Source organism: Microtus pennsylvanicus, chromosome 2 (assembly GCF_037038515.1).
Source record: "Microtus pennsylvanicus isolate mMicPen1 chromosome 2, mMicPen1.hap1, whole genome shotgun sequence".
In the NCBI taxonomy this organism is placed as follows: domain Eukaryota; kingdom Metazoa; phylum Chordata; class Mammalia; order Rodentia; family Cricetidae; genus Microtus; species Microtus pennsylvanicus.
The window spans coordinates 89109006-89122459 of NC_134580.1; the positions used below are offsets into that span (position 1 = coordinate 89109006).

General features: G+C 36.8%; 1 protein-coding gene across 3 annotated transcripts in view; it reads right to left on the reverse strand.

Moving 5' to 3' along the window:
• Ano3 (anoctamin 3) overlaps positions 1-13454 on the reverse strand; it is a 226209-nt gene that overhangs the window by 105402 nt on the left and 107353 nt on the right. For all 3 annotated transcript variants that reach the window (XM_075961687.1, XM_075961688.1, XM_075961689.1), the window contains one exon: positions 9026-9184. In XM_075961687.1, the coding sequence (XP_075817802.1) occupies positions 9026-9184 (159 nt within the window). The remainder of the gene's footprint in view (positions 1-9025; positions 9185-13454) is intronic.

Below are 13454 nucleotides of genomic sequence, written 5' to 3' on the forward strand. Positions count from 1 at the left end.
TACCATAATTTTTTTCTCAAAGAAAGAAGCATTTCTGTCTGCTGTTATGCAAGAATCATTCTTACTTATATAAAGGGAAATTATATTGTCAAAAATTCTTGATAAAAAATCTTTAAATATTCAATGCCATTAAGAAATGTAAATGTAGATATCCCATGAACTTCCCAAATACAAAAGTGTCTGTAAGTTGTTTGTAGGAAAATGCCTTCAAGTGAAATTCAAAGTTGGTTTGAAAGCTGATGGACATCCATAAAAAAAGTTCTTTTTTTATTTTTATTTTATTATTATTATTATTTATTTATTTTGGTTTTTCGAGACAGGGTTTCTCTGTGGCTTTGGAGCCTGTCTTGGAACTAGCTCTGTAGACCAGGCTGGTCTCGAACTCACAGAGATCCGCCTGCCTCTGCCTCCTGAGTGCTGGGATTAAAGGCGTGCGCCACCATCGCCCGGCTCCTATTTTTTAATTTATTTATTTATTAAAGATTTCTGTCTCTTCCCTGCCACCGCCTCCCATTTCCCTCTCCCTCTCCCAATTAAGTCCCCCCCCTCCTCAGCATGAAGAGCAATCAGGGTTCCCTGCCCTGTGGGAAGTCCAAGGAACCCCCACCTCCATCCAGGTCTAGTAAGTTGAGCATCCAAACTGCCTAGGCTCCCACAAAGCCAGTACGTGCAGTAGGATCAGAAACCCATTGCCATTGTTCTTGAGTTCTCAGTAGAAAAAGTTCTTAATCACAAACTAGTCTTTTGATAACACAGAGTCAGAATTCCCACACAGAACGTGATAGCTCGGCTAGAAGGAAACACGTGACCCATGAATAGGCATTGCACTTATCTCTGCCTGCATAAAAGAACTTTGTTTTCACTTCTCCTCATCAAATCAACAATAAACTTCTCTCTTCACACCCCTCTATATATTCTCCCAGTCTCAGCCACTTGAAAGGATAAATTTGAAGTCTTCTTGATGGTAGATCCTCAAAGTCTTCCCTTCCCAAAAATGTGATGTTACGTTGCTTACCAAGTACAAGGACTAGTGGGTCTTTGCTCAGTTACTGTGTATAGGAAATAGATATCGCTACCCATTTATTAATTTTCTTATATTAAACATTATTAAAAATCTCTATTCCCCATTCAGAGAAGTTATAAGACAACTAAGAGTTTCAAGCTATTCTTCATGTCAAACAATCAAGACCCTCACTGTCACTCAGAGAGAGCATAAAACACGGAAAATCATCCGGAGTCATTACCCAATTAATCCACTTATTTTATTGTCACATTTATTTTGAAGAAATTTTTAATCCTCTAACTATTTTCTGGATACAGTGATTTTATTCTGAGGAAAATGAGTTGCTGAAATTATAAGATGCCCTTGACATGATGGCTTGTTAGATTTATGAACTTACTGAAGGGATGGCACTGTGAAAATTGCCCCAGGACAAACAACAAAAGACACTCTCATGACAGCATAATTTCTGAAGCAGCTTTTCTGCTGAAAATGCTTGTGACTATTTAAAGGTAAATATTCTGAAATTTGTAGCTGACTGTGCCAGAGGTGGACATAGCATGCTACGCTTTTATAGGTCTATACATTCAGTCCTGCACTAAACATATTACCTATTCTTGGGAAGACGGCCATAGTTTTTAAGTTAGTTTTCGAGAATTTCATGCATTTAAAGTTTACAATAGTCTTTTTCCCATCCAACTTCTTTGGCACCCCTGTATTTCAAATTCAAGACCCTTTCTCTTTTATAAATATTATCATTTTATACACACATAAACACACACGTGAATCTATTAGTGTTGCAAACTATATACAATTGTTACAAGCACTACTTATTCATTCAAATGAGTACTTAAACATATTTTGAATTCCTATAGATATCTGTTATTTATCAAGGTAAAAGAGACGGTTATCATTTTGACATTTTCAGGCTCTTGATAATGACTCTTTCAGACTTAATAGAAAGGTTTCTATGTTGGCATGATAACAATAACAAAAACTTTTGCAGCTAGAACTCCCATAGAACTAATGAGGGCAGGCTTAGCATGTTCCAGATCTGCATTTGAACCTCAGCACTATGCAGCAAAATAAAAATAAATAAGTAAATACAAATTTAGAACAGAGAACTTAAGCCTTCCACTTAAAGGATTCCCACCCAGAACAAGGGGAAGACACATTTCATATTCTATCACACATTTTTTCCTTATCTATATGTAGTTATTCTCAAGTGTTAATAAACTTGAGTTTAGTTTAGATTTTAAGGTTTTTGCTATTTTATTTTATTTTATTTATTTTTTTTTTTTGGTTTTTCGAGACAGGGTTTTGCTATTTTAATTTTATCAGCCAGTCTTTCCCTTGCAGAGCACAACTTATATTCCTTCCATCTGACTACCCCTTTGGCATGATGTTTAGATCCCAGATAGTCAGCAACATAGTCCATCTGTACCCTACGCTATCTCTATAACATTTGGATAATAAGTTAGCCCTCTGAATCTCAATTTTTTTTTGCCCGAAGAGAAATGAAAAGCCCTTGTCTCTGAGTTGAAGGAGGGAAGTTATTGACTGACTGTGTGAAGCACCTGCTCCTGACCAGGTGTGGCTGTCAGGTGACAATATTCATCTCAAATCAGATGTTTAAAACAAAGGTGAACTGCAAAGCATCCCCAGGATCCGTCTTTCCTTTTGCTCCTCTGTAAGTAGCTACCTGGTTCCTCTGTGATGGAGCTTGTATTTTAATTTTGAACATCTTTGTTTCCATAATTTGTGGTAATATAAGCATAAAGTCAGGAACAACTCAAGACTGGTAAACAAATTCAAAATTAAAAGCAAAAATAAAACAATAAAACAAACAAAAATCAAAATTCACACCAAGGCAACTTATGTAGAGATTTGAATCAAAATATATGTGAAATAGATAAATATTTTTTCTCTGGTAAAGTATATTGACTATAAACTCTAAAACCAAAATTGTATTTGCATAAATGTTAGTTTGAGGAAGAGATTTACCTTTGTCAGGAACAACTCACAATTGGTAAGCAAATTCAAAATTAAAAGCAAAAAAAAAAGAAATAAAAAACAAACAAAAATAAAAATTCACACCAAGGCAACTGATGTATAGAGATTTGAATCAAAACATATGTTAAATAGATAAATATTTTTCTCTGGTAATATATATATATATATATATATATATATATATATATATATATATAAACTCTAAAAACAAAATGTATTTGTATAAATGTTAGTTGAGGAAGAGATTTAAAAATGGCTCCATCGATAGACAGTATACCACTGCTGTCTTAATTTACACCATTTCCATCACACTCATTGTCTAACTCTAATGGCAATTTCCTCTTTTCTATAGTGTTTCCCTACTGTGTGCTACAAGAGAAGCCAAATGGCATGTATGTCCATGCATCTAATTCTATATCCGATTCACTGACGATGCACTGAAAAGATGCATCGTTTTATGTACTGCTACTGTTATCTTCGTTATTTTGTTATTATTATGCTCAATTATTTTTAGATAGGATCTTACTATGTCACCCGGATCTGTTTGGAACTAGTTGTGTAGACCCAGCTGGCCTTTAAATCACAATGCTTCTGTCACAGCTTCCCGAGAGCTGAGACTGCGAATGTGTTCCACCATGCCTGGTTAGCTAAGTTATTTTGAGCATATATTTTGTCTAACTTACACCTGAACAAGAGAAGGAAAACAGGAAATGGCAGAGTCTCATTTTCTGCAGTGGGGCACTGTGTCAGGATCCAAAATAGCACTGAGAACAGCTTGCCTCGTGCAGGTTCTTAATTCATTGCTGTCAAGCTCTTGATGTGGAATAATCTAATCACCTAAAATAAAGGGCTGCTTTGGAAGGAGGGGTTTTGCATGGCAGCGACTACCATATCTGGGTAAAATGCCAGGCTAAGCGCACACAGCGAAAATGTATCTCATTTTCATGCCTTAGCTTTAAATGTATATACATAATGAGAGATTGTTTTTCACCAGGATGAATCAATGTTGTTTATTACTTCTCAACTTAATTTCTCTTTGTTTTGCCACCATTTGACAACACAAAAGACAACTGGCTTTCTTCTCTGCTGGTAGCAGGTCAGGGGATGCTATTGGTGACAGGATGGTGCTGTCAGGGAGAGAAATCACCTTCCTCTTTAGAAGCACGAACTGCCAATCTGGATCTATTCTGCTCACCTCCACTGAGAGCAGGCCTCTCAGAGGAACAAAACGCCCACAACTTTCACACTTCTCATTTTTACTTAATTATTCCACCCAAAATTCCCAAGGGGAAGAACATTTACTCCCAGGTGAAGAGGAGACTTTGAAATTTGGTTTTCACAAAGTTATTTTGTATGATTCAGATATAGAACAGAGAAAGAGTATTGAGTTCTCAAGGCATTTTCCACAACTGGGAGCAAGGTATATTGCTTATATGAATTGGATTATGAGACAAACCTCACAGTGACAAATCACCTTCTTGTCCTCAAAAATGTACCTTAAATACACAGCGTCTCTAGATGACACTCTCCTCTAGAACCTGTTCACACTGGCATGCAGTTTAATGACTATTTGAGATCTTTCTGCCAGACTCAGTGTTTAGCTCTGGTGCATATTTATTGATAAAACATGGGCAGATTTTCTAACCACCATATTTTAACTAGAAAATTCATGACTTTCAATATTTTTACAAAACTGCTTATCCTTTCATCAAAACAAGCCCTAAATATTTTCAACTCAATATTTATCAAGAAAAATTGCACCCAACGTCCATCACATTTAATAGGAGAAACTGTGAAAGCTAATCAATGTTTTAAATGTTCATAATACTGAAAAAATTTAATGGGTGAGTGCTGGTCACTAAATCGACATCCCTGAGTACTCAGGACATGTGAGGGCTCTACCACTGTTCTATAGTATTAACCTTAAAACATTGAATTTGATACTTAAGAGAGCTTTGAGTATTTTCCTACCAATTGGTTTTAATCATCATGGGATTTTATTTCAAAATATACTCAGGTTACATTCTATCTTCTCAGCCTCTTGCTTAGCAGGAGAATGCAGGGTGCTGATTTTTGTAATAGTAGTGATGTAGACAGGGCTCTTAGAATCTCTGCTCTTCGCTGTACTTGCCCATTATAATCCCCGGGTATGTGAACATGCAATATGACACTCCTCAACTAGATTATTATGTTACAGCCACATTTGATATCATAATGAAGTCTATTATGTGTTTTTAATATTTACTAACAACTAAAAACTCCCCTCTCTATATATTCTGTCTCCTTGCATCTTCACATCACTTTGTTCCCCACCCTGGTTTTTCTTCTCTCTTGGAAACACAACCAGAGTTTCTAGTGTTTTCCAGATCAAATTTAATGAGGCATTTGCAGAGGGGGAATTATAAAAACACCCACTTCAGCTTTAACATTAGTAATATGAAATCTGGAGGAATGGGTTTCCCCAAATATTTTCCACCATTCTCATTATCAACAACAAAACATTTATTTTAACAGGGAAATGCTAGAGAGCAAAGAGGAAATAATGCTAATGATGTAATGGCTACAGTGTGCAGAGGTAGCAGGTCCTATGATACAGGTAGTTTGATTCACCTACTGACCCAGATTTCCTAGCTCTTTAGTGCGTATTAAATCGGACAAAAAAGGAAAGGTTAGTTGAGAAAACCATAATTATGCAACCAAGAATGGAGCATTCTCCATCCAGGAATAACAGGAATCAGAGGGCTCGATCTTGCTGTGTGCCAATGTAAACAACCGGAGACCATAAGAATAACGAAACATCCCTTTCCGTATGGAACATAACCATCTTTTTACTGCATCATGGAATTTTTCTTTGTAGTAATTCAGAGGAATAAGGAAGAAGACTCAACAACATCTGAACTTTGGCCAAGAAGACCCAATAGAACAGAGAGAAGCAGTGATCTTATCTGTTAGGATACCCGGTGTATATATCTGGTCTCTGCACAGGCAAGTATCACCCAGTAAACATAGTTGTATGGGCTTCTATAAATATTGGGTTCCCTAGAAGCTTGTTCAGAGTTTGTAAGGAAGGATGCTCTGACTTGTGTGAAGTAGAAATCCCAATGAAATTAAGTGAATAAAAACACTCTACAGGAGTCCTTTTTCAAAAAATACATTTTTATATTTAGTAACCAAGGGTAGAGATATTCTGAGTTAACAGTCCCACGTAATATAAGAAGAATATTAGATGAAAAGTTAAAATCAGAGTTTTGCTCTTTCCCTGTTCTGTGTCATTTGGCAGTGCATAAACTTCCCCTCACTGTGACCTCAGCGTGTTTTTGCTGTTTTGTACATATTAAAAAATTTTACTACATACAAATAAATTCCGTTATTTATGGATTCATTGGATAATAGTTTAGCACTCCCTAATATGCATTACTCAAAAATTTAATTCTAAGACATGGTTTTGGGAATGAAATATGAAAGGGATGGGATCAGAGGGTACCAGAAGAGTATCTCTGAGTCCCAAGCAACACTTTCCTAATTCTTATTAGAAAAGTATCCCTACTGCTTGTCCTTGGTTTTTGGAACCCATTCTCTTTGGATGAATACCTTGTTCAGCCTAGATATAGTAAGGGGAGTCTTGGGCTTTCCCCAAAGCAATGTGCCTTACCCTCTCTGAGAAGTAGATGGGGGGAAGGGTGGGGGGAAGGGTGGAATGAGAGGAGGGGAGGGAGTGGAAACTGGGATTGGTATGTAAAATGAAAAAAAGATAGTTTGTTTTATTTTTTTCAGCCCAGTTCTTGACTATGGATCTTTATATCAGCTCCCATCAGTTACTGAATGAAGACTCTATAAAGGACTATTGCTATGTCCCATTTTTAAAAATAGGGTTGTTTATTTCCTAGTTTAGCTTTTTTGTAGTTCTTTGTATATTCTAGACACTAACCTTCTAAAACTGATGAATGTGTATAATGAAAATGTCATATATTTATACATTGAAATATTATTAAACTGTTAAGAAAAATATAATTGTGAAATTCACAAAAAAGAAAATTACCTCAGTATTTTCCTTTTACCTTAGCATTTTTTAAATCAAGTTAAAACACAACAGTTACAAGTAAACTATTAAGATATTGAAATTTTATCCAGCTATAAAATGGCTGACTAAACTTGTATGTTTTGATAATCTGCAGAGTCAAGGAGCTAAGACCATAGTAGATACAATAGTAATTTGTTTATGTGCATAAAACATGCTGAGAGGCAGCCAGCAGGAAACCAGCTATTAGGAAATTCTGAAAGGGAAAAGACATTTGTCTGGGTAGCAATGTGAGCATTGGCCTTGATATCCATTTTCTTGGCTTTTCATTTCTTTGTTTGTTTATTTAATAATAGGGGTTTGTTTTTCTCTAATGTGATAAAATGTGATTCAGGGAAGAAACAACAATTAGTTATCTAATACCAAGTGCTCAGCTCCAAGATCATATTCATATACATATAATGAATATGATTGAATTCTAGTTTCCACTCCCTCTCCTCCTCTTCTTCCACCCTTCCCCCACCCTTCCCCTCATCCACTTCTCAGAGAGGGTAAGGCACATTGCTTTGGGAAAGCCCAAGGCTCTCCCTACTATATCTAGGCTGAACAAGGTATTCATCCAAAGAGAATGGGTTCCAAAAACCCAGGACAAGCAGTAGGGATAATTTTCTAATAAGATTCAGCAGCATGTTGCTTGGGACTCAGAGATAATGATCCCATCCCTTTCATTTTTTCATTCCCCAAACCATGTTTTAGAATTAAATTTTTGAGTAATGCATGTTAGGGAGTACTAAACTATTATCCAATAGATCCATAAATTGTATAATTAGGTTGAATTTATATATTTAGCTGTGTGTGTGCTTATGTGTGTATTTTTATGTGTGTGTTTTTATGTGTGTGTGAGTGTGTGTGTGTGTGTGTGAGTGTATAATAACAGTTAAAGAGAAAGGGGCCATGGATGTGGCACAGTGCAAGGGACGAATGGGAGGGACTGGATGGAGGAAAGATAAGAGGTGATACGATGTGATATATTATAATTTCATAAAATATTAAAAAGAGAATAGTGGTGCAATTTTACTTTGGAATGAAAACTTAGCCTATTTATACTGCTTTCTCTGATAACTGTTTTCATAGATTTTGGGAATATAGCTCAACCACTGTGTTTTTAATACTATTTTAAGATCTAACAGTATTTTTCATGGGCCCATTTCAAAATTGGTTAGTTTTAGCTAGAGAGGTGCCTCAGTGATTAAAAAGGTTACTGTTCTTTCAGAGGACTATTTCAGTTCCCAGCACCAATGGTGTGTGGTTTACAACTGCCTGTAATTCCAGGTCCAAGGAACCCAACACCTCCAACAACACCTGCACTCATGTGTACATACCCAGTCACTAGTACTCATAATAAAATTCATTAAAATAGATGTTTAAAAAACAAAATGTACCATAGGCTAACTAAAATAACAAAAGTGGCAATTTTAACATCATAGAACTATGAAAAGTGTATATTTCCTCTTTTCTATGTTTTTGTTTTCATAGACCTTGATCCTTTTGTTGCTTTACCAGAAGGAAAGAAATAAATAGTTCTTTGCAAAGACTCATAAAAGCATAAAAGAAAGAGGATGATTGAGGCCAGTGCCCATACTTCTCACAATCAAACTTGCGTTTCAGCAGCTTGAAAAAAACCTCCAACACTTTTTGCTTTCCTAACATAGGATTTTCTAGTTTACATGAACACATCATTACATATTTGGTATTCAAAACTGCAAAAATTGCCATATCCTTTGAAAAAATATTTTATATATACAGAAAAACATAGAGGAAAAAAGTAAATACATATTTAAATGGGACAGTACATATCTATTTATTTTACATTTGGAAAAATGAGTATATTTTATTAAGTTCCGTGGCATGGACAATATATGCTAAAGTATGACTGATAGTATCTATACCAGAATATTAGTCAAAAAAAAAACTGATAATGAAAAAGCCTGTACCTCCTTCTCCAACATCAAGCCTTCTGCTCGCAGGTTCTTTTCAAATGTGTTTCTTTTGTCATATTGTATGTTTGTCTTCCGATAAACCAGGATATAATCGATTCGTTTTTTGCCATCTTTAAATAAGAGTCCACTGGAGGCTATGTAATTCATGTCATTCTGGAAAAGATTGGTTAACAGTGTAAGTCAAATAAACATGCATGCTAGTTATAGGCATTAACAAATTAATACCAGAATATAATGTGTGTGTTTTAGATGCCTACTGAAAACTATAGAAAGAAAATTGAAGCTAGTCTACAATCTACAATGGAAGACCGGCTTGCACGCTCGTAATTAGGTTTATAGTTTGATGGCCGATCCTTGAGTTGGTGTATGTCTTATTCTATAAGTCTCTGTAAAAATACCAGCTAGCATATCTTCCATACTGAGCAGACCATGTCCAAATATAATTATTTTCATACTTTATTTTGTTCATTCGCAACTTACATTCCAAAGTTAAAGACATCAAGACTGAAGGAAATGAAACCAACATTATACCATGTATTATTTAAGACATACACAAATCTCTGCTTTTCTAAACCACTGTTCAATAATGCTGAGACCATGCAATAATTCTTGAATTGCAAGCATCGGGAAATGTTTACTCTTAGGATACGACTGCAAAGTGATGGAAATAGTGCACCCATTACAACTCATAGCTAGCTCATCAAGACTGGTTAAAGATGCTGAGGAGGTGGTTGTTCAGTTTGTAAAAATGCTTGCTGAGCAAGCCTCGGGAACTGAGTATGGATTGTCAGACACAGAAATGAATTCCTCAGTGACTCCAACATGCCCCAGTGTGGAAAAGGGAGGAAGAGACTGGAGAGTCTTCTGACTATCTAAGGCCAGATAGCTTGGCTAATGCAACAGCAAAAATAGTCTCTTTCAAACAAGGCAATGCTCTATAACACACATGTACAGTCCCTAAACCTACCCACAAAGCAGTTTGAAGGATCTCACATGCTGTTGCCAATATCAGAAGCTATTTTCATAAAATGGGAGATATTCAGCTAGATATTTTCTTTGCAAGATTCATCTTAAAATATCTTAATCATGCTGAGGTCCATCGACTTCGATCGTGCAGCTGAAGGCTATGTGGATGTCCATAGTCTCTGCTGCTTTCAGAGGTTATATTGGTATTCATGATCTGCGCTGGGGCTGTGTTGATATCCATGGATCCTGCTGCAGCCAGAGGCCATGATGAGATCCACGATTCATAATGTCACCAGGGACAATGTTTAGGCTCATCTTCTATGGGATAGCTAGAGGCCATGTGGATGTCTGTAGTCACTGTAGCCATGGGAAACCTGGTGACATTCCATGATCTTTGCTGCTACTTGCTGTTATGTGCAGGGAAGCTTCGATTGAAGTAATAGCAATGACTCCAGACTCATAGTTGAGAAAGAGAGACATTGAAGACATTTACAAGCCCACCCCCAGAAACAAACAAACAAAAACAACAAAACAAAACAAAAAACCCAAAACAGTCTAGAGAGGAAGCCATTGAAGAAAGCAAGGGAAACTTCCCATGAATCTCCAAGTATGTCCCCAGCTAAGGCTCCTAACAATTGGATAGGTAAACTGAATTGGCCATTTCCTGTAATCAGATTAGTGACTACCCCAATTGTCATCAGAGACCTTTCCAGCGATAGCTGATTGAAAGAGATGTAGACAACCATAGCCAAACACTTCGCTGAACTTGGGGAATCCTATAAAAGAGAAAGAGGAACGATTGTACGAGCCAGGGTGTCAAGATCATCACAAGGGAACCCACAGAAACAAGTAGCCTGGGCTAAAAGCTCACAGAGTCTGAACCAACAGCCAGGAGCCTGTATGGGGTCGATGTAGGACTCTACATATGTGAGACAGTTGTGTAGCTTGGTCTGCTTATGGGACTCACGGCAGTGGGAGCAGGGTCTGTCTGTAAGGCTTTGCCTGGCTTCTGAGAACTTATTCTTCATACTGGGTTGCCTTTCCCAGCCTTAATTCAAGGGGAGGAGTTTAGTCCTACCTGAACTAGCTATTTTAAGCTTTATTGACACCCATAGGAGGTTTGCCCATTTCTGAACAGAAACAGAGGAGGAATGAATTGGGATGGGGGGTGAGGGGAGGTAGTAGAAGGAACTGGGAGGACAGGAGGGAGGATAAACTGTGGTTGGGATGTAAAACAAAGGAATAAATTTAATAAAAATTGTAATAAAGATGCTGAAGTGTAGCTCTTCACAGTAGATGGCTTCTGGTGTGTGTGTGTGTGTGTGTGTGTGTGTGTGTGTGTGTGTTAGGGGAGGGTTGGGGGAGGGAGACTCAGTTATCCTTAAGAAGTTGGCTACTGGTGAGTTTGACCAATGAGTATATTAACAACACAAATTGTCCTTGGTGGTTTTTTATTTTTTTGTCTGTTGGGGGAAAACACAATGATGGGAGTGTAGACCTGGGAGGAATGGAAAGATACGTGATTGGGGTGCATTGTGTGAAATTCCTAAGTAATCAATAAAATATTATGTTGCTAAAAATAGCTTAGCTAACATCCTTTCATGCTCTAAAATGCCTCTCCAACATTCCCTGTCTTAAAATACACTAAGACTATATAGGTTGTACAATCTTTTTTATTATTTAGAACAATTTGAGTTTAAATATATTTTGATCATATTCTGTCTCTCCCCTAAGTTCTTCCAGATCCTCCCCCATCCCTACCCACCCAAATTTAAGTTTTCTCATAAAAAACCTTCAATAAAAGAACACAACACCCTAAAAACAAAATCAAAAAATAAACCATACCCTTCAACAAAACAAAAAATCAAAACAAGAAACAAAACCTCCACCAAACTGCAACGATTTAAAAGTACACAAAGGAGTGTGATGTCCAATTATGCATCAGTCAGCTAATCCAGAACAGGAGGCTGTCCTGGAATATTTGATATACTACGTGTCACTCTATTAAGGAAAGTCGATCCTTTATCACCCCGCAGGCTAAGTGAGAGTTCTGCTGTTAACACTTACTCTAGTGGCTAGATTTTCAAATGTTTGTTTGTTCATTCATTCATTTATACAAATATTTCATTTGTTCATTTTAAAAATGTATAACAAAATAAAACAGAATAAGATATAACAAAAGGTATCACCTCAAAGTTGGACAAAAAAATTACTCAAATTCCAGTAGATTTACTGATGAAGACATTTCCTGATGTCTTTCAAAAGGACTCCATACCATTCTAATGCCCAAGATCATAAAGAAGAGCAAGGCCTTGAACCCAGGTGTGCATTTTTAGCTTTTGTCCACTGTGTCTGCTTGTTACACAATGTTTCCTACATAGCCATTCTTGAGATGTAGACAAACTGCATAACATCTTGGGGGGGGGGCAACACCATTATAGATGAAGGCATGTTGAACTACCATGAAGAGCCTGGTTAGGACACATGTTTAGAAATGAGTTTCTGATGATATTAGGGAGTGGTGTCCATGGAGAGAAAAAGCAAGAAATCATTTAGGTGAAGGATCAGAAAGGAAGTAAATAAGAATGTCACCCTGCAACAGCAGGTTATGTTTCTCAGGATCCATGATACACTCTGCTATTCAAATAGAGCAGTCTACTGTATGAATTCATCTCCTAGCAACCCCCGAGCTCAAGGACAAGAATATGTGGTACATAGGTTTTTTTTTAAAGAGTAGAAAATTAGCAATATTTCAAGACTTATTTTACTAAGTAGCTTAACAGGACTATGGTGGTCACTTTTAATGTCAGCTTGCAATAAATTAGCTTCACCTATGCTATGCAGAGAGTGCTAATTGAGGAATTTTTCTGATATCTTTAATTGATGTGGAATGAGCTACCCAAATTTGGGTGGTACTTTTTTGTAGCAGTCCAGTAAAAAATAAATACATAAATAAAGGCCATAGCAGAAGGGAGAGCCTCTGCTTGTTGCTTGCTTAGCCTTCCCCCTTGCTCTGGCTGCTGATTCCTTTGCTGATTTTAAAATTAGTGTTTTCAGGCCTCCCCCATCCTCATCTAAGAGTCAGTGGTGTTTCTTCTGTAATCCCCAGATTTTCTGCACCAGGTTGATACTGAAGAAGCCTTGTGGTCTGAGCAACTATCAGGTTCTTAGCTTCTCATTGTAGCACAGATGGTAGTGCTGCTTCAAAGTAAGCTGATTTAATAAATTATGTATAGATCTAGAATGAATATATATTCCATTCTGTCTTTTGTGTTCCTAATCCTATCTGATACAGAGACTAGGTTATCAAAACTAGCAGATGGAGCAAGTTTTAGATCATAATGAAAATAATAGCTATCACTTGTTGAACATTTACTTTGAAGCACAGGTTTTACTAAGAGCTTCCAAAATTGTTTAATTTAATCCCATGTAGCTTTTTAGGTGCATCATGTTCTGA